Source organism: Phascolarctos cinereus, unplaced genomic scaffold (genome assembly GCF_003287225.1).
Source record: "Phascolarctos cinereus isolate Bilbo 61053 unplaced genomic scaffold, phaCin_HiC Scaffold_4;HRSCAF=312, whole genome shotgun sequence".
In the NCBI taxonomy this organism is placed as follows: domain Eukaryota; kingdom Metazoa; phylum Chordata; class Mammalia; order Diprotodontia; family Phascolarctidae; genus Phascolarctos; species Phascolarctos cinereus.
In genome coordinates this window covers 709,814,180-709,841,152 of record NW_027555847.1, presented here as the reverse complement: position 1 = coordinate 709,841,152, position 26,973 = coordinate 709,814,180, and the positions used below count along the sequence as shown (strand labels likewise).

The window sequence follows — 26,973 nt, the reverse complement described above, 5'->3', positions numbered from 1 at the left end:
CTCCCACCCCCAGTCCAAGGCACAGCTCCCGCTTTTCTTCCTGCACTGCCCTTCTTCCTGCTCACCCGCCAAAGGCAGAACAGTGGATGGAGCACTGGGCCTGGAGACAGGAAGACCTGGGTTCAAATCCTGCTGGTCAACTCACTAGCTATGTGACCTTGGGCAACTCACTTCACCTCTGTCTGCCTCAGTTGCTTCAGCTGTAAAGTAAGAGGAAATGGCAGCATCTGCCCCTCTGGATTAAACGTGCTATTTGTAAAGTGCTTTGTAAGTGTGACCCCAAGTTCCCTGAAGCTCACTGGCTCGCTTCTCTCTACACCCTGCTAGGGTGAGAGACAGTCCCCAGGCAAGGGCGAGTCTCCACAGGGGAGAGCTGAGGCAGGGATGGAGATGAGGGTGATGGAGGCGACTTCAGAGAAATCTGGGGAGATTGCACACGGATGCAGAGTGAAGGGAACAGAAGCAAGAGGTCACAGTGAAGACACACGCCTCAGAGAGTGGCCCATGATTCCCAAGGACCCAGCGGAAGCAGGCGCCGTCCCTCCTCCATCCGTCCTCCAGGCAGGGGGGGACGGCCTTGGCAGGGCAGAGGGGACACAGCCTTTGTGGGAATCAGTCTTTCTGTAATGGGAGTTTTGTTTTCTTGCTTTCTCAGGGTGTGTGTGGAGCGGGGGAGGGGAAGGCAGGAGGCAGAGAAGGCAGGTCTTTGTCTGAAATAAAATTTAATTTTTTTTAAGAGCTAGAGCTGGGTGAGTGGCATGTTTATTGTGCCATTTGCTTCCAAAGTCACATGATTTCAAAAGAACCAAGAATGCCCAGGTATGGCCCAGGCTTCCTGGGGCTGGATCCCCTCCCCAGGGTCTCCTTCCTCCCTTCTCCTGCACTGGGCACTCAATGGCCACTGGTTGGCCCAATCTTCCCCTTGGTGCACCTCCCAACCCCAGGAGGGAGCTCCAAGGAGCCTGCTCCACCTCAGTGCTGGTGGGATCGATGTCTGCAAGCTCTCTGGGGCCCCAGAGGGCTGAGCACTTCTCCAGCCCTTCCACAAAAAAGGATGAGCTGGATGCCAGATGTCTTACAGATGAGGAAACTGAAGCACCATGGGCTGCCGGGAGCAGCCACGTTCTTCCCTGAGGTTTGCTATCTGTGGAGGCTGATCACAGCAGCCAGGCAAATTTGGGATGAGGAGCCCAAGGCAGTGGGTAATGTCCACAAGGTCTAAGCTCACAAAAGCCCCCTTTCTACCCCAAAGGGCCAGCCCAGAGCTGGCACCAGGACCTGCCGGGGCAGCCCTGTTCTGGAGGAAGCAGCAACACACAGACAAAGCCCTTTTTAGTGAGAGAGCCCACCCACCCATGGCCTGGTGAGGCTGGGCAGGGCCACCCGCAGCCACGCCCTCCCCAGCCGCTCAGCTTTGGTAGCTCTTCAGCAGGTGTCCAGCAATCACCAGCCGCTGGATCTCACTGGTGCCCTCATAGATCTCAGTGATCCGGGCGTCCCGGTAATGGCGCTCGGCTGGCATCTCGGTCACATAGCCCATCCCGCCCAGGATCTGAATGGCCTGAAAGAGAAGGCAGGAGCCTTTGGGGCCACTGAGGAACAAGGCCCTGGGCAGCTGGGCCTCTCCCTGCAGGGAAGCTCACTCACCTGGTGGGAGATCCTCGTGGCGGCCTCCGATGCTGCCAGTTTAGCCATCGCAGACTCCTAACCAGGAAGACACAACCCTGAGTGAGGCGCGCCCGGCTCCCCACGGCTGACTACCCAGCAGAGTCTGTGCCAACACCACTGACCTCTCACTGACTCCCTCCATCAAGGGCCCTCCCTAGAACCCTGGGCACAATCTTACCCAGAATAACGGGGCCTTTCCCTCCCAGAAAACAAAGCCAAGCACCTTGGTGAAGGGCTTCCGGTTATCCTTGAGCATGGCAGCCCGCCAGGTCAGCAGCCGGGCACTCTCCAGGGCCAGGGCCATGTCTGCCAACTTGAACTGAAACACAGGCAGATGCCAAGCATGTGAGGGGCCTCTCCTTTCCCAGAGCCGGCACACCCATGGGTAGGAGAGCCCAGCCATCCGTGGCCCGCAGAGACAAGAGCAGGGTCAGCACACTGCTGTCCAAGCCCGGCAAACCTCGGCCTGTACCCATTACCTGGATGTTCTGCAGCTTGGTGAGAGGGGAGCCAAAGGCCACACGCTTCTCAGCGTAGTCCACGGCGCAGTCCAAGGAAGCTTGGGCAATGCCCAGGGCCTGGGCAGCGATGCCGATCCGGCCCATGTCCAGGGTTTGCTGTTAGGATGGCCCCAGAGTCAGTTCAACTGGCCTCCCCATCTCTGTCTCCACCACGGCACAGGCAGGACCAACCTGAGCCCCCTCCCCAGGCTCACCATGGCAATCTTGAAACCCATGCCCATCTCCCCCAGCATGTTGTCCTTGGGAATGCGACAGTCCTCAAAGATGAGGTTGGCCGTGGAGGAGGCTCGGATACCCAGCTTGTCTTCCTTCTTCCCCAGGGACAGCCCGGGTGTCGGCATGGGAACCAGGAAGGCCGTGATGCCCTAAGAGCACACACAAGGCCAAGAAGATACATACTCCAGAGCTATTTCCAGCCATTTGTCCAAGACCCATACAAATGGACCCATTTGTCCAAGCCAAGGACAGTCCTGCCAGGCCCAAGAGGGACCCCGGCTCTAGCCAGAACAAAGGCAAAGACTGGCAGGGTGAGCCTGCATCTCCAGGCTCAAAGAGAGCTCCAGGAAAGTCCTTGCCCGGGGCCTGCCATCCTCACCTTGTGTTTCAAGGGCTTGTCACTGGTGGCAAAGACCACAGCAGCTGAGGCTTCCCAGGCATTGGTGATCCAGGCTTTGGTGCCGTTCAGTACCCATGAATCCCCCTCCAATCTCGCGGTGGTGGAAGCGGCCCCAGCATCACTGCCATTCCCTGCCCCACAGGAAGATTCAGGGCTGAACAGAGAAAGACTCTGCCGGCCTCTAAATCACCCCCCTGCAGGGGGTGACCCCCAGCCCTGACCAGCATCACCTTCTCAGAGCTTTGCTAAGGAAAAGTCAGAAAGGAAGAGAAGATCCTGCAGGAGTCAGGATGCGACGCCCCCCCTGCCCCCTCCCCCCAGGACCAGCACCAAGCCCCTGGCCTCCTCATCAGAAGGGAGGCACAGGACGAGTCTGCCCCTCAGAAGCCACGCAACACAGTTCATCCTGCAGCCGCCCTCCCCAGGATTCCTACTGGCTTCTTAGGCATCCTCGGACGTAGCGGGGGCCCTTTCTTCAACGTTTTGGGGCTAGGTGTATAAGGTTACAAGCAGAAGGGCTCCCAGACCCTGCCCAGTACCTGGTTCACTGAGAGCAAAGCAGCCAATTTTGTCACCGCTGGTAAAGGGTGAGATCCACTGCTGCTTCTGGTCCCTGGATCCGAACTTCAGGATGGGCCCTAAATAGAGAGACTGGGGAATGGGAGAGAGAGGGTGTGGGCTGGCCGGCCTCTGCCCCTGCCCCTCAGCAGCCTGGCTGGCCAAACTGGAATCTGCCCGCTCTCCCGAGCCCACCAAGAGGCCAGGGGGCCCAAAGAGGCTCCACTTACATTGTTGACACTCATGATGACTCCGGTGGACGCACAACCCCGGCTGATCTCCTCCAGAGCGATGGCATAGGCCAGGTAGTCAAGCCCAGCACCGTTGAGTTCCTCAGGCACATCCATAGCCAGGAGCCCCAGCTTCCCCAGCTTCTGCACCTAATTTCAAGGAATCATAGAAATGGAGAATTAGAAGGAACCCAAGAGGTCACCAGGTCCAACCTGAACCTGGGCAAAAATCCCCTCTCCCACACGAGGCGGACAATGAGCTGTTACAGAATGTCAAAGGCCGCCCAGCCCTAACCAGATCCCCAGACCGCCAGATGCAGCCCAACCCGCTTCTGGGGGCTGTAGAAGCTTACAAGCAGCCTGACCTTCGACCCTCCGCTCCCGCATCTCCTCCCGGGTCAGGCAGAACAAAGCGCTCTCACCTCCCCAGGGCCAACCACTCTCCAAAGCTCCTGAGAAAAGGGAACACCAAGGCCTGCTTCCTCTGACCAGCCTCTGGTCTCGGCCCTTTACTGCCCTCCTCTGGACACACGGCTCACCGTGATCTTCCCCAGACTGCAGCCAGGCAGGCAGGGGAGCTCTGCCCAGGCCAGACACCGGCACCGATAAAATCCCCAAGCCATCTGCATGTGAACTGCCATCTTGCTAAGAGTGAAGCTGACTTTTTGACCCTAAAGTATGACTTCACGTTTGACCTACTAAATCTCATCTTACTGGACCCTGGCCAGCTTCTACGAACTCTGGATGCAAGTCAGTTACCAGTCTGTGAGCTGTTTCCCCCGATTTGTGTCACATGATTCTACGTTCGCAGGGCTGAGCACGGATCCCTGGGGCATCCCACTGGACACCTTCAAAGCTGACACAGAACCAATAATAACGCAGATCTGGATCCAGTCATTAAACCAACTGGACAAATCTCTGCAGCTTTACTATCTTCTAACCCACACCTCCCCATCTTTCCCACGAGGACAGCGTGGGATTTCCTCCTTTTACAGATGAAGAAAGTAATGTCTTGGAGGCCGTGTAACATGTCCCCAGGTCCACTGACACCAGGCTGCGACGCCGGCCCACCTCTGCCACCTGCCTGGCAGCCTCGCTATCTTCGGCTGAGGGAGGCAACAGCTCAGCCTTGGGAGCAGCCGTGGCCAGAAGAGGCCACCTACCCATCATGTGAAAGGCAGCAGCAGGGGCGAGGCTAGCATAGGCAGTGAAGCCCATGAGGAAAGAGCCTGTTGCTGACCCTTTCACAGTCAAGATGCTGAGCACAGCATGACCACAAAACCTGGTCATCTTCCTTCACCCTTCTTGGCACTGTGCTCCAAGGATCATTCTCTGTTTTGTTTCGTTTTTGGCAGTTGGGGTTAAGTGACTTGCCCAGGGTCACACAGCTAGTAAGTGTCAAGTGTTTGGTCTGAGGCTGGATTTGAACTCAGGTCCTCCTGACTTCAGGGCCAGTGCTCTATCCACTGCACCACCTAGCTGCCCCCAAGGATCATTCTCTGTAGCATAATTGCCACCCACCCTTCAGTTCCATCTTGTTATGCCCATTGTCTCCCATAGTTAGAATGTGTACTCCTTGAAAGCAGGGGCCATCTCTACTTTCTGCTTCTTATAATGCAAGACAAATAGTAAGTGCTTAATACATGCTTTTTAATTCATTCATTCATTCGTTTGTCTACCATCCTTAAACCCTGTCAAAAGAGTCGGGATGAGCTGTTCATGAAGAAGCCACACTTGCTCTCTGGATCACTGTGAGGTTCACTAGTCAACCCTTTGGTAACACGTCCTAGATGGTGCAGGGATTGAAGACAAATTTACCATTCCCAGAGCTTACGGACAAACACCCATTCTCTTCTCTTCCTGGGAAATCAAGACAGTATTGGCACTTCCCCATCATCCACACTTCTGGCCGACCTTTCCTTCTCATCACGAAGTACAGAGGAGGGCTAGCTTCCCTCCATCATGCCTGTCATTGCCACATGGCAACAAGCTCCTTCCTGGCTGATGAGAAGCATCAGTGGAAGGTTCTCACGGGGTCCTCCACATTTTAAAAAATGCCATTATATTATAGTACATCATAGTATAGTATAGCAGAAATTACGCAGCATCTGCTTTGGGCAGAAAGAGCACTTCAGCCTAAGCTTCTATCCCCCAAGGCCCTGCTTCCTCGGGTCTCTGTTCCAGCCCTATTCTCTGCATCCTGAATTCAAAATTCACTGACTGCTTTCTTTTTCCTGTGCCACAGTTCTCAAACACCTGATTTTTGTTGCTTTTGTTATTGATATAATTAGGTCAGTAGTTTTCCTAACAGTGAACCAGTCTTGCATTCCTTTTACAAATTCCACTTGGTCACAATGTATAATCTTTGGATATATTGCTCTAGTTTCCTAGCTAAGTATTTTACTTACAATTTTTGCATCAATTTTCATTAGTGAAATTGTCTATAATTTTCTTTCTCCATTTCTGCTCTTCCTCATTTAGGTATCAACAGCAAATTTTTTCTAAAAGAAGTTTAGCAGGACTCCTTCTTTGCCTGTATGATTTACTTACTATTGGAATGAGGTGATCTTTAAATGTTTGGTAGACTTCACTTGTAAATCCATGTGGTCCTGATGCTTTTTCTGAGGAAGCTCATTTATGGCCTACCCAATTTCTTTTTCTAAAATAGGTTTATTAGGGGTGGCTAGGTGGCACAGTAGATAGAGCTCCAGTCTTGGAGTCAGGAGGACCTGAGTTCAAATGTGACCTCAGACATCTGACACTTACTAGCTGTGTGACCCTGGGCAAGTCACTTATCCCCAGTTGCCTCACCAAGAAAGCAAAAAGAAAAAAAGAAAAAAACAAACAAAAAACCCCTACAAAATAGGTTTATTTAGATATTCTATTTCCTCTTCTGTTAATCTGGGCAGGTTATGTTTTTATAAGTAGTCTTCACTTTCATTTAAATTGTTAATTTTTTTAAAAAAAAATTTATTTTTCAGTGAGGCAATTGTTAAATTTATTGGCATATAACTGGGCAATAATTGCTTTAATATCATCTTCATTAGTAGTGTATTCACCCTTTTAGTTTTTGAGACTACTGATTTAGTTTTCTTCTCTTTTTAAAAATCATATTAACTGGGGCAGCTAGGTGGCGCAGTGGATAGAGCACTGGCCCTGAAGTCAGGAGGACCCGAGTTCAAATCCAGAATCAGACCAAACACTTGAATTTACCAGCTGTGTGACCCTGAGCAAGTCACTTAATCCCAATTGCCTAAAAAAAAAAATCATATTAACCAATGGTTCATCTACTTCATTGTTTTTTCTTTTTCATAAAATGAGCTCCTAGTTTTATTTACTAAGTCAATGGTTTTCTAATACTCATTTTTATTAATTTCATCTTTAATTTTCAAGATTTCCAATTTGGTGTTTAATTAGGGATTTTTTTTAGTTTTTAAAATTACATACCCAATTCATTAATCTGCTCTTTCTCTATTTTATTTATACAAACTTTTAAAATATACATTTTCCTCTGATTACTGCTTTTGCTGTATCCCATAAGTTTTAATATGTTGTCTCATTATCATCCTCTTTAATAAATTTGTTTCTATGATTTGATCTTTGACCCACAAATTCTTTAAGATTAGATTATTTAGTTTCCAATTAATTTTTAATCTGTTTCCATGGTCCTTTATTATTATTTATTTTATTTGTTATTATGTATTAATTTTTATTGCGTTATGATCTGAAAAGGACACATGTAATATTTCTGCTTTTCTACATCTGACTATAAGATTTTTATGCCCTAATATAAGGTTAGTTTTTGTAAAGGTTCCACATACTGCTGAGAAAATGGTACACTGCTTTTCTATCCCCATTCAATTCTCTACAGAGGTCTGCCATATCTACCTTATTCTCTAAGATTCTTTTCATCTCTTTACTTCTTCCTTATTTATTTTTTGGTTAGACTTACCCAGTTCCAAGAGGGGAAAAGTTGGCCCCCCACTGCTATGGTTTCGCTATCTCTTTCCGCCTCTAATTCATCCACTTTTTCCTTTATAAGTCTGGATGCCATTACATGTGTTTAGTACATATGTGTTTAGTATAACATGACTTCATTATCTAAGGTGTTTTTTTGAACATAATGTAGTTTTCCTGATCATCACTTTTAATTAAAACTATTTTAGCTTTCACTTTGTCTGAGCTCATGATTACTACCCCTGCTTTTTTCACATCAGCTGAAGCAAAATAAATTCTACCCCAGACTTTTATTTTTACTCTACATGTGTCTCTCATTTTTAAATGTGTTTCTTGTAAACAGTATATTGTGGAGTCCTGGTTTTTGATCCATTCTGCTATCCATTTCCATTTTATGGATGAGCTCATCCTATTCACATTTAAAGTTATAATTACTACTTGTGTATCTCCCTGCATCCTATTTCCCTCCATTGTTTCTCCTTCTCTCTCTTTTTACCCTATCCCTCCTCAGAAGTCTAGTTTACTTCTGATCACTAAAAGGGTCCCTTCCCTTATCCTGTTCCCATGCCCTCCTATTTCTCTGTAATTTAAGAAGACTTGTATATCCAAATAAATGTAGTATATTATTTCCTTTTTAACCTAGTTCCAATGAGAATAAGGTTACCACATTGCCCAACCTCCATTCCATCCTCCCTCCATTGTAAAAGTTCTAGTCACACCTTTTTTGTATGAGATAATTTGCTCCATTTTACCTCTCCCTACCCAGTTTTATTTTTTAGGATCACCATATCATAATCAACTCAAACCCAAGCCCTCTATCTATGTATACTCTTTAGCTACCTTAATAATGATAATATTATTAAGAGTTACAATTATTGGGGCAGCTAGGTGGCACGATGGATAGAGTACCAGCCTAGCATCAGGAGGACCTGAGTTCACATCCAGCCTTAGATACTAAACACTTAGTAGCTGTGTGGCCCTGGGCAAGTCACTTAACCCCGACTGCCTCACCAAAAGAAGCAAAAAAAAAAATTACAATTATTTTCCCATTAAGACAGTAAATAGCTTAACCATATTAAATCCCTTATGATTAGCCTTTCAGGTTTACCTTCCTATTTGCTCCTGATACTTGTATCTGAAAATCACCCTTTCTATTCAGCTCTGATCTGTCCCTCAAGAATGTTAGGAAGCCCTTTAATTCATGAAATAGCCATCTTTCTCTTGTAGGGTTACACTCAGCTTTGCTGGGTGAGTTATTCTCTGCTGCACATCTAGTTCCTTTGCTTTTTCAGAACATCATATTCCATGGTTTCAGTCTTTGAAAGCAGAAGCGGCTAAATCTTGTGTTGTCTTGACTATAACTGCACAATATTTGAACTGCTTCTAATTACTTGTAATATTTTCTCCTTGACCTGGGAGCTTTGATACTTCTTAGTTACAATGTTCCTCTGGGTTTCCTTTTGGGATCTCTTTCAGGTGGTGACCAGTGGATTTTGTTCAGTTTCTATTTTATTCTCTAGTTCTAAAACTTCAGGGCAATTTTCCTGAATAATTTCTTGAAATATAATGTCTAGACTCTTTTTTTGTTCATGACTTTCAGATAAATCCAACAATACTTATATTGTCTCTCCTTGATCTGTTTTAGGTCAATTGTTTTTCCAATGAGATATCACATTCTCCTCTATTTTTTCATTTTTTAAATTTTGTTTGATTATTTCTTGATGTTTTATGAAGTCATCAGCTTTCCCTTGCATAATTCTAATTTTCAAAGAATCTTCTTCAGTAAGTTTTTGGACCTTTTTTTCTAACTATTCAAAATTTTCTTGCATTACTCCTATTTCCTTTCCCATTTTTTCCCTCTACTTCTCTTATTTGATTTTTAAAGTCCTTTTTCAGCTCTTCCAATAATTCTTTTTGGGGTTCTGTCCATTTTACATTTTTCTTTGAAGGTTTACAAGTAGCAGTTTTGACTTCATTGTCTTCTTCTGAGTTTAAACCCTGATATATTTTCTATCACCATAATAACTATGATCAGGTTCATTTTCCATTGTTTATTCATTTTTAACGGCCTATTTCTTGGCTGTTAACTTAATGTTAGGGTCAGGCTCTGCTCTCAGGTTGTGGGGGAATAATGTCTCAGGCTTCAGGATTTTCCTGTTCTTATTTTCTGAGCTCTATCTGGGGGTTTCTGACTTTTTGGTTCTTCCAATGCACTATGACCTAAGGCCAGGTGTGGTCATTGCTCTTCTGGCTTATGCCTTGGTTTATGAGTGACCTCAGGTATTCCTCTCCACCCCTGAGGGCCCTTGAAACACTGCCACTGCAAACATTCTCACTACCTGAGATCCTGAAAATGCACCACTGCAGCAGGCATCAGTTCACTCTGTCCTGGAATTGAAACCAGGGACTCCTAGGAGTGACCCCAATCACTTCTCTCTATCCCGGAACCTCAAACAGGGCCCCCATCTCCTCTGCTGCTGCACTCACCAGTGTGTGCTCACTCCTCCTCACTTATAGCCACAGCCTAGGTCTGAGTCGGGTCAAAGTGCCTGGGCCCCTCATCCAGTGCCAGCACAGGTCTCTCTCCTCCCGGCAATCTTCCCCCGATCAGTCGCTCGACCCCACACCGCCCACCCATGGGGCAAGTTTTGGAAGCCATACTAATACAGTTGCCCCTAAGCTTGCTGCTTGCCAACACGGCGGTATCTGCACTTTGCCACGGTATGAACGTTAACTCTGTAGGTCAGATCTTTCCTGATGTACTCCTAGATTGTCTTAGGCTCGATGACTGCATTACTCTGACATCCTATTATTCCTGCTGCTCAAAAGTTCAATTTGAGGTGTCGTTTTAAGTTATTGGAGGAAAATTTAGGAAAAAATCAGACCCCTCTTCAGAGAGCACCATTCCCTTCTCCTTGGGAAGAGTCTTTTATCTGTTTCTTAATTCCAGATGTGATGTCCTTCTCCCTCTTCTCTCTGTTACATTCTTCTGCCCCCACCCTCCTGCCACAGGTCAAAATTCCTCTTTGCCTTCTGGGGTCCTTTAGTCGCTCTTGTTTTCACATTAAAACTCTTCTTCTATTTGTTGTGGGAAGCACCTTATTTTTCCCAGAAACCTGAGAGTGCAGGGGTTTTCTTCAATGCCCTCTGCCTTTTCTTTTGTTGGTGCACACAAAAAGCCTGCACACAAATACTTTGAGTATTGTGGCAGAATTACACACGGCACACCATGCAAGGTACGACACAATTACTCATCTTCCAGAAGTACTGGAAGGAAAAGCCTCAGTCTTTTTCATTGTTGCTAAAAGGTCCTCTGAATACTTCTACCCTGGGAGGGGAGGAATGCTGTGAGACAGCCGCCTGTGTCCACTCCGCTCTCCTTCAAAGTGCTGCCTTAAGAGATCACCAGGCTACTCCTCCACCCCCTGAGACAGGACTCTGAGGATGGCCCTGGGCCAAGCTCAAAGGATAGTAAGGCTTGGGCTTCTAAGGCTGGGTCAGTACTAGGGCAACGTTCATTTCAGGCTTTTCTTTTTTATGATGAACTGAAACATTAACAAAAGTAAACATTTCAATAGACTAAAAGTAGAAAAGAGGACTGAACACAAAACTATAAACTTCTACCACAGGCAGTTTGGTTTTTTTAAGTTAACATGATTAAATTTGACACAATTCTAACAAGGCTCCCTTCTGTCTTTGCACTTCCTTCTGTGAATTTTTAATTGATCTTTTCTTTCTTTTCTTCTTTTGGTATCACTCTCATCACCTGCCCCTCCATCTACTGTCCCAAGAGAAGGCTTCTCTTTTGCCAATAAATAGACAGGCAAAATAAACAAACCCATTGGCTCTGTCTGAAAATGCATGTCTCACTCTGCAGCTCAAAGACACGGGAAGGAGGCTTCATTGTCAGCCTTCCAAAGTCAGGACAGGAGCTCCCACGTCCCACAAAGCGACTCTCCTTTACGCTGCCATGGTCGCTGTGGAATTGGATGCACTGACTTGGCTCCCTTCATTCTGTGCCCCTTGAGTCTATACAAATTCTTCTAGGTTTCCCTGAATCCATCATACTCATGAGTCCTTAGAGTACAGTATATTCCACCACATTCATCTACTCCAATTTGTTCAGACATTCCCCAACTGACGACCACTCCTTTCCTTTCCAGTTTCCTGTTCTTTGCTACCACGAGTGCTACTCTGATGGTTTTTGTCCCTACCAGTCCACTTCCCCTTCAACCTTGCTGGGGTGTTCTGAGGAGGAATCCTGACAGGTGAAACGTGGTCCCCAGGCTTTCTGTAAATGCTCGTTACTCATCTGTACTCTGGTACAACAGTTACTTGGAAGAAATTCGGAGGTCCCAGAGTCCATCACTGACTCTGGGTGACAGACAAAAAGCCCCTTCTCAGCAGCTGAGCTGAAATCTTGGGATGGGTTAGGGGGAGCTCTTCTCTTCACTACAACTGGAGCAGAGTTGCTAGGCTAGCAGAAAGACTAGGCATAGTCACATTTCCAAAATTCTCCAACTAGCACGTGGTGTCTCAGAGTGGAGCTGAGCTCTTGACTTTAAGATTGTTTATCAAGTCCTATAAGATCCCAGAGAAAACCACTATCATGAGGACATCTGGGGAAGGTCAGTAACAGACATCAGTCCAGGGCTAACTCATGGGACAGGAAAAAGTCCTATTCAGACACCTAACCATTTCAACAGTGAGGGAAAAAAAAAGGAATCTGGAAGAAGTCTAAATTTGGGGAAAGTGAGAAAGTTCCCCAGAGAAAAAGAACAAAATTAAACTGACCACAAAATACACTGTGTGTGTGTGTGTGTACGCACACGCGCATTATCACAAAAACTCAGGGAGAAAAAGAACATCCAGGAGGAGAGACTGTATAACAGGATCAAGGCAGCTGATAGGCTGAGAAGGATGAAGACTGAGAAAAGACCACAGATGGCAATTAAAAAACCACTGGTAAACACAGAGAACAGTTTCATCGCACTTTGTTGGTTCTTCCATAATTACCAAATTCTGCCCTTCCTGACAGTGAGTAGAGTATAATAGGCATCCTCCAGAACACTGTATTGTGAGTTACTCGCATGGGATTATTTCACTCTTTACCCTTGTATCTCCAGTAGACACTTCTTTCTAGAAGGTTTGGAAGTAAAGAGTAGGAGAGACACAGGGTGATGGCTTATAGGGTTAAGGGGAAGTTTTTGTAATATATAAGAGACCTGAACATGTTGTAGACATATGGGAATGAGTCAGTAGAGGAAGAGATGGAAGGGGTGGGGAGCAAGGAGAGAGAGAGAGAGAGGAAGGAAGGAAGAGAGAGGGAGAAAGAGAATATTTTTGGTTTACGGAACAAAGTCTAGAAGGACATAGAATGGGATGGGATGATGGGCATAGAGAAAAATAATAATAGTTAAAATTAATATGGTGCTTTAAGGTTTGCTGAGCCCTTTACTTATACTAGCTACTTCTTGCTCTGAGACAGAAGGGGAGAATAGGCAAAGAAATTAAATTTTTTTTGAGGTTGGGAGGAGGGAAGTTGAAGGAGTTCATGTGAGAAGGTCACAGTCTTCATAGTAATATCAGAAGCAAGACCCTCATCTAAGCAAGACCCTAGCACAGAGAGGCAGATTTGGGTGTCTGACAATGGCAGGAAGAAAAATATTTAAAATAACTGCTGTGATGTGTGAAAGGGAGTCTATAAAGATGAGTTTAAAAGGTAAGAATAACAGCCCACCTTTAGGTAAAATTTATGGCTCATCACATGAGAAGTACATGAGGCTTTATCAGACCCTACCAGCTTCACGCCTTCCCCCTCAGATTATCTCATATTCATGGATTACTTTATAAGTATTTACACGTGTCTATGTTCTTTCCCCTGAGAGAATGTACACTCCCTGATGGCAGGGACTGTTTTGCTTTTGTTCCTGGATCCCCTGCACCTAGCCCAATGCCTGGCACACGGCTGGAGTTTGAGAAATGTCTGTTGCATGACTGACATGGGCAGCACAAGTGTGACCTTCACTGTACAGAACTGCCAGGCAGCAGTGAATGCCAGCTGAAGTGAAATAGCATGAATTTATGACTTGGTCAACATGGTTTCCAATAATGCCCAATATCCAAATGGTTTTGGAGTAGTACCAAATAACAGGCAAGTAACTCACCTGCTCCGTGTCTCAGTTTCCCCAGGTACAAAATGAGGATGATGGTCTTCACCCTACCTGGCTGAGTGGTTATGAGGATCAAATGATGAACTGGAAAATGCTTTTAAAAGTATAAAGGTTGAGAAGTGGGGCCAAGATGGTGGAAAAAAGACAGGGACTCGCCTGACCTCTCCCAAATTCCCCTCCAAACAACTTTAAATCATGCCTCAAAACAAATTCTGGCGCAACACAATCTGCAGCAGAAAGGTTGGCAGCCCAGTCCAGAGCAGGCAACGCCCTGGCAAGATCGTAGCAGGCCGCGCCTCCGCAAACAAACGGTAACCTTGGGGGCAACTAAACCAGCAGCTGCAGCTTCCAGAGCTCTCAGCTCACAGATGGTCAGAAGGAGATAACGAGCATCCCTTTGCTGGCACCGGGTGCAGGACTCTGTTGTACTGCCCATCTGTGCTTGTGGGTCGCAGTCCCTAATACACCAAAGGGCAGGGAGGACCCTGGTCATGGTTCCAGGGCAGAAAACAGTGCTTGTGGTTGCTCCCAGACCAGAGCACAGGCCGGGAGAGCAATAAAAACATCTCTCCTTCGATCATGAAATCTTGGAAGAACTAAAAACTTACAGACCCCCAGTACTAGCTCTGAAACCTAAAGCTTGGGATACTGTCCTCTCCACCCCAGGACAAAGTCCAATACCAAGTTAAAAGTGAAGAAACTAGCTGGAAAAATGAGCAAAAAAAAAGAAAGAAAGAAAGAAAGAACCTGATCACAGAAAGTTACTATGGGGACAGGGAAGACCAAAACACAAACTCAGAAGAAAAATTCTGCCTTCCATGGTAGTGAGCAGACCATAAAAGGCATCATCCAGCACTTCGTACTGAGATCCAACTTGGCCGACAGCAATCAACAACAACTGTTCTTTGACCCTGCCCAGATTTATTTCCATATGAAAGTCGCTAAAAATTAATAAATTTTACAGATAAATTTACATTTTAGAGAGAAAAGCAAGGGTTATTTCTGGTTATACCAAATTTAAATACTCCCAAAATATACTTAATGTTGAATTCTAAATCCTCTGCTGGAGATATAGCAAAAGTGAGAAGTTTGGGACCAGGGAAAGAAGAGAGAATAATCACAGACAATATGGAAAAGGAAGTGAATGATGCCCTAAATTAACAAACTAGGTAGAGAAGCAGCAGAGCTGATAGCAAGAAAATAGCTGGCTGAAGAACATTCAAAGCCTTATAGTCGGTTTTATTGTTTGTTTGTCTTCAATACTTGTGGGAACTGCCCGTTAAATTCCTAGGGCCGTAATGATCTACTTCAGCTTCCAAGATGGCTCTCATTGTCCCACAGAGGCTCACCTGCCTGATCTTAGCCTGAGAACAGGCCCTCTTCAGACAACACATTCAGCTACTTTCTGCTTTGGGCAGGGACAGGCTAAAGAGTAAAAGGGAAACGGCAAATGCTGAAAGGGATTTGGGAAAACTGAGACACTAATGCACCATGTGGAGCTGTGAATAGATCCAACCATTCTAGAGAACAATTCAGAATAATTTGAAACTACACCCAAAGAGCCCTAAAACTTTGACAAGCAATACCTGTATCCCAAAGAGATCAAAGAAAAAAGAAAAGGATCTATCAATTGGAAATCAAGGGGATGCTCATCAATTGGGGAATGGCTAACAAGTTGTGGTATATGATTAGAAATAATGGGTGGGATGGTTTCAGAAAAACCTGGGAAGTCTTTTTATGTAAATGGTATTTTATTTTTTCTAATTACATGTAAGGAAAATTTTCAACATTCATTTTTTAATAAGATTTTGAGTTACAACGGGAAGAGCAAGGAATAGTTTACCTGTCAGATTTATGGAGAAGAGAAGAATTTATTACCAAACAAGAGACAGAGAACATGATGAAATGCAAAATGGATAATTTTGATTATATTAAATTGAAAAGTTTTCTCACAAACAAAGCCAATGCAACCAAGATTAGGAGGGAACCAGAAAACTGGGAAAGAATTTTTATAATCAGTGTCTCTGATAAAGGCCTCATATCTAAAATATATAGAGAACTAAATCAAATTTGTAAGAATACAAGTCATTCCCCAATTGATAAACAGTCAAAGGATATGAATTGGCAGTTCTCAGATGAAGAAATTAAAGCTATCTATAATCATATGCAAAAGTGCTCTAGATCACTACTGATTAGAGAAATGCATATCAAAACAACTCTTAGGTACCACATCACACCTATCAGATTGGCTGACATGACAAAACTGGAAGATTACACATGTTTGGAGAAGTTGTGGGAAAACTGGAACACTAAAGCATTGTTGGTGGAGTTGTAAACTGATCCAACCATTCTGCAGAGCAATTTGGAACTATGCCTAAAGGACTATAAAATTGTGCATACTCTTTGACCCAGCAATAGCACTTCTAGGGCTATATCCCAAAAAGATCATAAAAATGGAGAAAAGACCTACATGTACAAAAATATTTGTAGCAGCTCTTTTTGTGGTGGCAAAGAACTGGAAATTGAGAGGATGCCCATCCACTGGGGAATGGCTGAACAAGTTGTGGTATATGAATGTGATGGAATACTATTGTGCTATAAGAAATGATGAGCAGGCGGACTTCAGAAAAACCTGGGAAGACTTGTATGGACTGATCCTGAGTGAAATGAGCAGAACCAGGAGAACATTGTACACAGTAACAGCCAACTTGTTCAATGACTGAATTTGATAGACTTGGCTCTTCTCAGCAATGCAAGGATCTAAGACAACTCCAAAAGACTCAAGATGAAAAATGCTACCCACATCCAGAGAAAGAACTATGGAGTCTGAATGCAGATGAAAGCATACTATTTGCTCTTTTTTTTTGTTTCTTCTTTCTCGTGGTTCCTCACATTCATTCTAATTCTTCTTTACAACATGACTAATGTAAAATGTTTAAAAAGAACGTATATGTAGAGCCTATGTCAGACTGCACGCCGCTTTGGGGAGGAGGGGGAAAAGGGAGGCAGTGAAAATTTAAAACTCAAAAGCTTATGGAAGCAAATGTTGAAAACTAAAAATAAATAAAATTTTTTAAAAAGATTTTGAGTTACGTATTTCCCTCCCTCTCCTCCCCCCTCCCCAAGATCGCAAACAATCTGTGTGTAATCATGTAAAATGTATTTCTGAATTAGTCATGTTGTGAAAGAAGAAACAAAACAAAAGGAAAAAAATACGAGAAAAACAAAGGAAGTGAAAATAGTCTGCTTCGATCCACATTCAGACTCCGCAGTTCTTTCTCTGGATGTGGACAGCATTTTCCATCACAAACCTTTTGGAGATGAGGATCATTGTATTGCTGAGAAGAGCTATATCTATCATAGTTGATCATCACACAATGTTGCTGTTACTGTGTACAACGTTCTCCTGGCTCTGTTCACGTCATTCAGCATCAGTTCATGTAAGGCTTTCCAGAAAATCTGAGAAGTCTTACATGAACTGATGCAAAGTGAAGTGAACAGAACCAGGAAGACAATGTACACAGTAACAGCAACATTGTAAACATGATCAACTATGAAAGACTTAGCTACTCTGGTAAAGACAGCAATCCAAGATAATTCCAAAGGATCCATGATGAAAAATGCTACTCACCTCCAGAGGGAGAACTGATGAATTCTGAACACAAATTGAAGCATGATTTTTAAACTTTATTTTTATTGTTTTATTTTGTTTGTGTTTTCTTTTGCAATATGGCTAATATGAAAATGTTTTGCATGACTTCACATGTATAATTGATATCAAATTGCTTACCTTCTCAAGAAGGAGGAAGGGTAGAAGAGAGGGAGAGAATTTGGAACTCAAAATTTTTAAAAATGAATGTTAAAAAAAATTTTTCATGTAATTGGGAAATATTTAATGAAATAAATAAAACATACAGAAAAAAATAAAAAAGCAATTATGGTGACTAACATTTAGGATTATTTCTAAAATCAATCTCAGATTCTAAGGCAAGTCAGTTATAGCTACAACAGAAAGTGCAGCCCAAAGTTTAATTTGACTGACTCTTTCTGTCTGTCTGTCTTTCTCTGTCTGTCTGTCTCTCTCCCCCCATACTACTATTTCTGGGTCTACAAAGTTTACATGCTCTCAGAGAGACAATGAAATTACTTTTATTGAAACTGAATAGTTATCTATTACCTAGCAGGTACCAGTAAGGCCTAGAGGGAGATACAAAGATGAAAGAGTCTACCAAAAGTTTACATTCTGGGAGAAGATATGAGACAGTATAGAAAGATAGTTACTATGCAAGGAGTGTAACTTTGGAAGGGACCCCAGAGATCATTTAGAGATCATTTCTGCGCATTTGATTAAAGGTGAAATGGGTTTGGGAAAAGAAAAGTCAAAAAGAACAATTACAGAGAGGAATGGGGACTGAGTCTGTGATTTCATCATTGTAGGAAACTCCCAAATGAGGAAACTCTCTCCCTTCTCTGCAACTTACAGTCAGAGAGAGTCGCCTAGAACAAGGATGGGGAACCTGCAGCCTTCTAGGTCCCTGGATACAGTCTTTTGAGTGAGTCCAAGTTTTACAGAACAAATCATTTTATTAAAGGGATTTGTTCTGTGAAGGCCCTAGAGCCTTAAGAGATTAAGAGACTTGCCCAGGGTCTCAAAGTCAGTAAATGTCAGAGTTGGGACTTGAACCCAGGTACTCTTGACTTTAAGGCCAACTTTCCCTGTACTAGGGCAGCTAAGGGGGCACAGTGGGTACAGTGCCTGGAGTCAGGAAGACAGCAAGTACTTTGCCTAATGGCAAACCATTCCAGTATTTTTGCCAAGAAAACCCCAAATGGGGTCACAAAGTGTCAGACACAACTGAAAACAACTGAACAACTCCACACATTAGACCACGCTGGCTTGGCTATGATAAAGCCAAGTTACACAACAAAACTGTGGCTTGCCTTTCATTTAAATCTATAAACTACTGTCATAGAATTGAAACAGAATTAAAATTAAATGTTTTGCTGTAATCAGTAACAACTGCCTTTCTGTACAACATAGGCGTGGGTTCCCAACTATTCCCCTCCTAGATTACAGAATCTAACGCTATTGCTGGTCTCTCGGTAAGAGCCATTGTTCAGTCCTGGGCACCACATTTAGAGAGGACACTTATGAGCTGCAGGCACCTCTAGGGGAGGGCAACCAGAAAGTACTGATGATGACCATGACAACATGACGTACAAGGACTGGGCGAAGAGCTTGGAGATGTCTGACCTGGACAAGAAAAGTCCTGACAAGATAGTGATCAGGAAGATACAAGTCTTGTAAAATACCTAAAAGGACTTCATGTGAGAGATCTGATGTGTGTGGCTTGGCCTCAAAGGGCAGAGGTGGAAGAAATGGGTGGAAGCTGCAGAGAGACAGATTTGAGGTCAATGTAAGGAAAATCTTCCAACCCAAAGTCAGACTAGAAGGCTTCCACTTAGTGGCTCCCTCTCCCTGGGTTTTCAGCAATGGCTGAGTGAGCACTTTAAAGACACAGTAACAGGTACCATTCAGGTACAGGCTGCCTGGCATGGCTTCTGAAATCACTTCCAACCCTGAGATTTTGTGACAAGTCCCCAGAAGGGAGTACAGCTTAGATGTGGCTTAAAGGTCTTAAAGGCCTTTGAGTTGGAAAACTCCCCGAGGAGCAGCAGAGTCACACTGAGATCAAAACCACTTTTCCTTCTCAGCCTCCAGCTTACACACCTGCACATATCCCCATCTTAGATGGTCACCTCTCAGATAAGGAGACTGAGGACCTGTTTCCCCTAATATCCATGTTCCCTCAGTCTCGTCCAGGCCACAGATGCCTTCACTTTACTGAAGTGGGGAGCAGAGGCAAGGCACTCACCTGAGCACCAGGGAAACAGTGTTCCTTGTCCAGCTGTCCAGCAACGGGGGCCAGCTCCTTCTCGGCAAAGTCCCGGCATGTTTGGCGAAGCATTTGGTGTGTCTCAGGCAGCTCTACAGACTGGTAGATGGTGTGCAGCTGCCTCCAGCCCTGGGAACAGAGAGCTGTCCAGGAGAGATGCTAGGGTCACTAGAGCAGAGACATGGATGTGGCAGGGACCCCAGGGGGCACCTGTCCTACCCCCCATCCCCCTTTTACAGATGAGCAACAGAGACCTCAGGAAGTACTGGAGCTGAGAGTTGAAGAGATGGCCTCTCACTCCAAAGTTTCTCCAATACATCCCTTAACAAAGGTAAAACATTTCCAAGGCTTTGTCCTAGGTTCTACTGTCTTGGTGACCTCATCCCTTCCTCTAAACTTCTCAGTTATGCTGAGAGCACCACCATCCTCCCCCAGATTAATCATACTGGTAAGCCTGGAATTATCCTCAACTCTGGTTTCTCCTTATCCTCAAGCTGGTTATTTCTCTATTCCTATCCCCTCCCTCTACACCTTCAGACACCACCCTAGCTCTGATCCTCCTCCTATTTCTCATCAGCTCTCTTGCTTATGGACTTCTCTGGACTCTCCATCATGCCCTCCCCCAGGAAATCTCATATGCTACAAGACTGACTCTGCCTGGTCCTCCTAGCTCACCAGTCCCCTCCGTCCCTTTGATCAGACCCTCTGGCTGGAGGGCAGGGTCGTGGCCTTGGGCTCAGTCCATTTTTCTCCCTACTTCCCACCAGCTCCACTGCTTTCGGACATCTGTGGATTCTCCATCTTGCCCCAACCCCTTTGGCTTCCTTTGTGGGGTTACCTTCCTCTATCAGACTGTTAGCTGGGGGCTAAGGGGGAGCGAATGTCTTTGTTTTCATTTGTATTTGTATCCCCAGCACTTAGCACCTCACCAAGTAGGTGCTTAAGGAATGTTTATTGACTGATAAAATGCAAAGGCCTCTCATTTCAATTCTTCCATAAACAGATTTCCAGTTTCATTTGACATTCCAACAGCTTTTTCTCTGTAATCATATTTAATGTCCCTCAAGACCAGCTTGTTTTTCCTTCTGGAACAGGAGTCAAAGGATCTGAGTTCAAATCCTAATTCTCCCACTACCTATGTGATCTTGAGCAAATCGCTTAACTTCTTGGGCCTCAGTTTCCTCATCTGTAAAATGAGGGGATGGACCAGATGTCAAATTCAAGTGAAGCAGGCCCCGCGGGCCCCATACTGACTCGGTCGTAAAATATAAGCCATTTCCAGAGATGGTTTCGGGGCTCGGACCCTCGGATCCTCAGCCTCGGCACGTCCCGGGTCCCATGGGCAGGTTCGCTGTCTGGTCTCCACCGCCCCCTCCCCATCCTCCGTCTCGGATCCTAAGCCCGCCCGCCCGCAGCAGCCTGCTCTGCCCTCGCCTCAAATGACGCGCTAGCCTCCCAGGGGCCGGGGGTTTGACTGCACTGACCACACGGGTATCCGGGGCGGTGTCCCAAGGGGGACCGAGCTGGTGACCTAAGGAGGCGGTGGCTCGGGGGGGAGGGGTCTGCAGGGCGGGGCTGTGGGGGAGGGGCGGAGCAGATCTCACGGAGGTCAGAGGGTCCGGATGGCACGGGGGTCCCCAGGAGGGGAGGGGAAGAGGGGGCGCGGCGTGGGGGCCGGGGGCGTCCTCGGGCGTGGCCCCCGCGGGGCCGGGGGTAATGGACAGCACCCGAGCGGAGGCGGCGCGGCCCGGCCCGAAGTGGGGCAAACGTCGCGTCACAGGGAGCCCGCCCCGAGCCGTCCCCGCCCGGACCCGCACTGGCCCGCACTCACCTCGGCTGACCGGGCCGCAGCCCCGGACCAGCAGGGACACAGCCATGGCCGTCGGTCCGTCAGTCAGTCAGTAGCGCCTGTCTGGGTTCTCCCCGGCCACAGCTAAGGCGACAGCGATGACCTCCAGGCCCCGTTCGCAGAGGAACCCCGGGAGGCCGTGCGCCGGCCCCGCCTCCTCGGGACTGGCTGGGAGGGCGCGCGCAGGGCCCCGCCCCCTCGGGACTGGCTGGGAGGGCACGCGCAGGGCCCCGCCCCCTCGAGACTGGGACAAGGGAGGCGGAGAACGAGGCTCCGCCCCAGCGCGCCTCACAAGAAACGGCCTAAGTAACAGACTCCGCCCCCTGGATTGGGAGGGGCGACCGAGTCTGGCCCTGCCCCCACGCGCCAGACTCCACCCCCGGAGCGGAGGGAGGTCCTCCCTTGGAGGCGGAACCGGACCCGCGCTCTTCGCGCCAATCTCCACACCCCGCCCTCCCCAAACCCTAAAGGTGAGCGAGCTCTGGGCAGACGCGCTCTGCCAGTGGGAGGAGGAGCGGGAGGGGAGGGTCCGTAGGGGCCGGGTGGCTGTCCTAGCTGGACAGAAAGCCCCCAGACCACATCTCCCTGACCATACTAATTGTTTAGACGCTTCACAGCTGGCAAAGAAACTTTCCTTAATGAAGCCTTGGGGGGCATTGTATACATAACAGCTGTAATAATAGGAAACACTCATCTAGGCTTTGAGATTTGCAAAGCATTTTGTATATATTAGATAACCTCCTACAAGGTGGGAATCTAATCTCAACCCCTCCCCAGTTCCAGCCTCCAGCATTAACTAGCTTTGTGACCTTAGGCAAGTCACTTAACTTGTCCGCGTCAGTTTCTTCAACTGTAAATTGGGGAGTGATATGAGGATCAAATAAGATATTTGTAAAGTGCCTGGTACATAGTAGGCACTTAATAAATGCTTGGGCAAGTAGGTGGTGAGGTGAATAGAGTACCAGGCCTCAAATCAGGAAGACTCATTTTCCTTAGTTCAAACCTGGCCTCAGACACTTACCAGCTATGTGACCCCGGGCCAATCACTTAACCCTGTTGGACTCAGTTCCCTCAGCTGTAAAATGAGCTGGACAAGGAAGTGGCAAATCACTGTAGTATCTGCCAAGAAAACCCCAAAATAGGGTCACAGTCTAAACATGACTGAAACAACTGAACAACAATTTACCATTCCATGAAATTAACCAAATTGTCCACTATCAGTTTGAGGGGAGATTCAAACCCAGGCCTTGCTCCTTCCACATCTAGGGCTCTATCCGTTTCTTCACGTGATCCAGCCTCTACTTGAATGAGGATTGGTTGAAGGAACTTGAAATGTACTCGAACCTCTCATTTCCCATCTGGTTGCACCCATTTAGGAGTTCCTTGATTTCTCCATCATGCTCCCAACTCACATCCCTCCCTGAAGCCCATGTTCGATTTTCAGTTTTTGTGTTGTCTTCACCCATTAGACAAGGGCAGGAACTTTCTTTTTCTATTTGTATCCTCATGGCTTGGCACAGTGCTTGACACACTGGAGGCACCTAAGAAATGTTTGTTGATTATTAACTAGGAATGTACAGCCTGGGGGGAAAAAACCCAAATATTTAAAGGAAGTGTAACTTGTCAGGAATTTAAAGGGCTTTTGGGAAATCAATATCCTACCCAGAGTCAGGGGTGGAGCAGAGATTGATTGTCCTTCCAGGTGTTGGTGACTCTAGCAAACCCTCTCTCCTCCTGAAATGCCTGGGATTAGGAGTGGAAAGTTACCTATGAATAGGATGTCCCAGTGAAGACTTCTCAGTGTAATTAACTTAATGAGTTCAGAAGGTAGTGTGAGAAATGAACTCTCAGGAGTGAAGGCTCCTCAAAGGGTCAAATAATTCTTGATTATTACTTTCAAAATCCTCCCCCACTCAGACCCTGGTTTTAAGCACTTACCAGAAAGGATAAGCCCTGCCCCACCCCCAACCTGAGCTTCCAGCCTCTTTCCTTGGCTTTGAATTTCGGGCCTGGAATGTAACCCTCACCTCCCAGTTAAGAGGATAGGAAGAAACTTTCGAGCTTAGAATGTAAGCCCACCCCTAGTTAAGGGGGTAAGGGATAGTGTTGGGCAGAGATTTGCTTTCATAAGGCGGCCCCTGTTACTCGGTCTCCCTCTCTCCACGTGTGTAGAAGGAGCAGACAGCCATCTCTTGAGATTGTAATAAAGGTAACCTTTACTTTCCACCTTGAGAAGTCTCTGAGTTTAATTTGGGTTGGGGTCGCTGTCCCACACACCTAGGTGATATGACCCTTTGCCATTTCGTTTTCTTTCTTTTTTCTTTTTTTTAAAAATTTTATTTTTTTAATTTTTGCCCTTTCGTTTTCTTTCTTTTTTTTTTGGTTTTGTTTTATTAATTTATTTATTTGTTTATTGACCTTTCCTTTTCAAAGAGGACCAAAATGACATCCCTAGGTTGGGGACAAGGTCATAATTGGGTAATCTAGATTCCAACCCCCAAACTTGATAAAGAGGTTTCTAAAATTTATTAGTAAGTTAACTGCTAACAAAGGCATGACTTCACAGTTCCCATGGCATGCCAGATGCCTCCCAAATCTTTTTTTTCCAGTTTAAAAAATTTTTTTATTTTGAACTTAAGAAATAAAACAAGCATTTCCATAACAAAGTAGAATAGGAAAAAAAGAGGATTACACATGAAACTACAAATCTTTCATGTACATACAACTTGTTTTTCCTTTTAAATTTATAATAAAGTTATCATGTAACTTTCTTTTTTCCCCTCTCCCTCCCCTTCATAGAGATGACTACCATTAGAAATAAATATGTATATATGTAAAACCATATATATAGCACCTTCCTTCATAGGTCCTTTATAGTTAATCTGAGTATGTATCTTAATCAAAATTATTTGGTCACTAAAGTTGTTCTTAAAACAGTATTGCTGTTACTGTATACAACATTCTCTTGGTTCTGCTAATTTTGTTCTTCATTATTTCATACAGGTCTTTTCAGGTTTTTCTAAAATCACCGAGCTCAGCATTTCTTTTGACCATGGCCTCTCTGACTCTGCCTTCCCTTCTATCAGCCCCCTCCTTTTCCTTTCCATTTCCCTACTACTTCTTCCCTCCCTCCCATCCCCCCTCCCTTTTCTTTCCCCTCTTACTTCCTATAAGGTAAATTAGATTTCTATATCTGAGTATGTTATTCCCTCCTTGAGCTAAATCCAATGAGAGTAAACTTCAAACAATGCTCATCTCCCTCCCTTCCTTCCCTCTACTGTAATAGGCCTTTGTGATGTAATTTACCTTTTTCTGCCTCCTCCTTTCCTCCTCTTCTCCCATTACAACCCTTTTTTCACCACTTAATTAGGTTTTTCATCATTACAAAGCCAACTTATACCCACAACCTCTGCCTATGTATATCCCTTCTAAATGTCATAATAAAGATACAGTTCTCAAGAGTTACAAGTATCATCTTCCCGTGTAGGGATGTAAACAGTTTGTCCTTATTGAATAGCATGGTGTTTTTTTTTCCTTCCTGTTTACCTTTTTATGCCTCTCTTGAGTCTTGTATTTGAAGATTGAATTTTCCATTGAGCTCTGGTCTTTTCATCAGGAAGGTTTGGAAGTCCCATATTTCATTGAATATCCATCTCATCCCCTAAAAGATTATGCTCAATTTTGCTGGGCAGTTGATCCGTGGTTGTAATCCAAGATCATATTCCACATCCTCCGAGCTTTTAATGTAGAAACTGCAAGGTCCTGCATAACCGTGACTGTGGTTCTGCAATATTTGAATTGTTTCTTTTTGGCTGCTTGCAGTATTTTCTCCTGGATCTGATAATTCTGGAATTTGGCTACAATATTCTTTGGCATTTTCAATTTAGAATCTCTTTTAGGTGGTGATTGGAGGATTCTTTTGATGACTATTTTACCTTCTGGTTCTAGGATCTCAGGGCACTTTTCCTCAATGATTTTGTTTTATAATTATTTAGCATTTATTGAATGACTGAACAAATGAGTGGATGGATGATGAAAAATATTATAAGCACCCTCTAAATTTTGCCACCTTAAAGCAAAACTTCAGTTGCTGCACCCTATTTATTTATAGATTTAGATTTATAGATTTATATAGTTATAGCTCTGCGTTTCCCTACAGACTAATATAATTACCCTCTGAAATGAGCTGTGCCTGCCTGTATGACTGCTTGCCTCACTGCCTCAGTGTTTACCCAGAGCATGCTAACTATAAAGAGAGAAAAGAGAAATGGAGCTGTAAACAAGAATCCCAAAAGGCCATCTGTGGTTCATAAGGCAAACTCCTATGTAGTAGTATATTGATGGTCTTTTTAACTTTATTTCTATTCTCTCTTGATTAGTGCATGGTGCTAAGGGAGCCAAGTTTATAGATTATATTCCATATGTGCACAATCACTTCATTTTCTCCATTTGATTGCACCCTTAGCTGTAGAAATTTCACCATTGTGGGTCATCATGTATAAGGAGCATCCCTACTACTAGCAAAACAGGTCAAGGCATCATGTTAAACAGTAACACCTCTTACAAGCACAGCAAAATACACTTTTGCCCAAGTTCCTTTATAGCAAGCTTCCTTTACTATCAAATTCACATCACATTCCCAAATGTTCCCTTGACTATGTCGATCCAAAATCCCTAACTTTGTAACTACAAGCCACAGAACCATAGCAAACAAAACAAAAAAAAATTTAGAGCTGAAGAAATCTTAGTAGTAAGAACAAAAAAGGGAAGACAACAAGTTGATGTACAAGATAAGAAAGAAGGTAGTTAGCCAGCACCTAGTCCCTTGATGAATACAAGTCACCTAGCACATTTGAACTATATCCTCAGATACAGAAAGAAATCACAGAAGTGATTTCTGAACCACTGACACTGATGTTTAAAAGATCATGGAAAATTGGGGACATACTTCAAGACTGAGAAGGGCAAATGTTCCCAAATTTTAAAAAAAGTAAGAGGACAGAATCTGCTAACTACAGGCCAGTGAGCTTGACTTGATTCTAAAGAAAACTGCAAAATTGATCATCAAAGATTAATTATTTTGGTCTGGCATGACCTACTCTTGGTGAAGCCATGCTGGTTCTTGTAATCACTGATTCCCTTTCTAGATGCATGCCAACCATCTCACTGAAGCTCACTGGACTTTAGTTTATAAACTATTCTCTTCTCCTTTTTGAAAATTAGTACATTTCACTTGTCTAATCTCTTTTCTTCTTTAGGCAGCCCGCTATATTAGGGTGTTCAGGGAGGACTAGTATCTCTCGTGTGTGGCTTGCCAAGCCCTTTTTCAGGGCTGCTCATCCATCTTTGGTGTCTACCTTCGCCCAACTCTCACCTGTGGCTCCAAGAAGTTGTAACATAGGCAGTGGCCACACTGTAAACCATCTTAGCAAATGGGCTAAATAAGGTTGAGGGTAACTGATGGGCCTCAAACCTAAAAGTGAGTTAAGGGGATGTCTTCCCCA

The 26,973-nt window shown here is 45.1% G+C and overlaps 1 protein-coding gene across 1 annotated transcript; it reads right to left on the bottom strand.

The window, feature by feature from the left end:
* Window positions 1–705: 705 nt before the first annotated feature.
* On the bottom strand, window positions 706–21,646 carry ACADS (acyl-CoA dehydrogenase short chain). Its single transcript, XM_021008015.1, has 10 exons — window positions 21,452–21,646; window positions 19,600–19,763; window positions 3,594–3,743; window positions 3,345–3,456; window positions 2,785–2,936; window positions 2,384–2,554; window positions 2,148–2,285; window positions 1,892–1,987; window positions 1,648–1,704; window positions 706–1,561 (listed from the first exon to the last, which is right to left on the bottom strand). Exons 1-10 carry the CDS (start codon window positions 21,495–21,497, stop codon window positions 1,409–1,411), a joined length of 1,239 nt encoding a protein of 412 aa, XP_020863674.1. The 5' UTR covers window positions 21,498–21,646; the 3' UTR covers window positions 706–1,408.
* Between the last annotated feature and the right edge of the window lie 5,327 nt (window positions 21,647–26,973).

Coding starts and splice junctions, on each gene's coding strand:
- ACADS (XM_021008015.1), bottom strand. CDS start 21,497: ATGGCTGTGTCCCTGCTGGTCCGGGGCTGCGGCCCGGTCAGCCGAG. Junction 1,988..2,147: donor CCAAGCTGCAGAACATCCAG/GTAATGGGTACA, acceptor CCTGTGTTTCAG/TTCAAGTTGGCAGACATGGC. Junction 1,705..1,891: donor ACCGGAAGCCCTTCACCAAG/GTGCTTGGCTTT, acceptor CTTCCTGGTTAG/GAGTCTGCGATGGCTAAACT.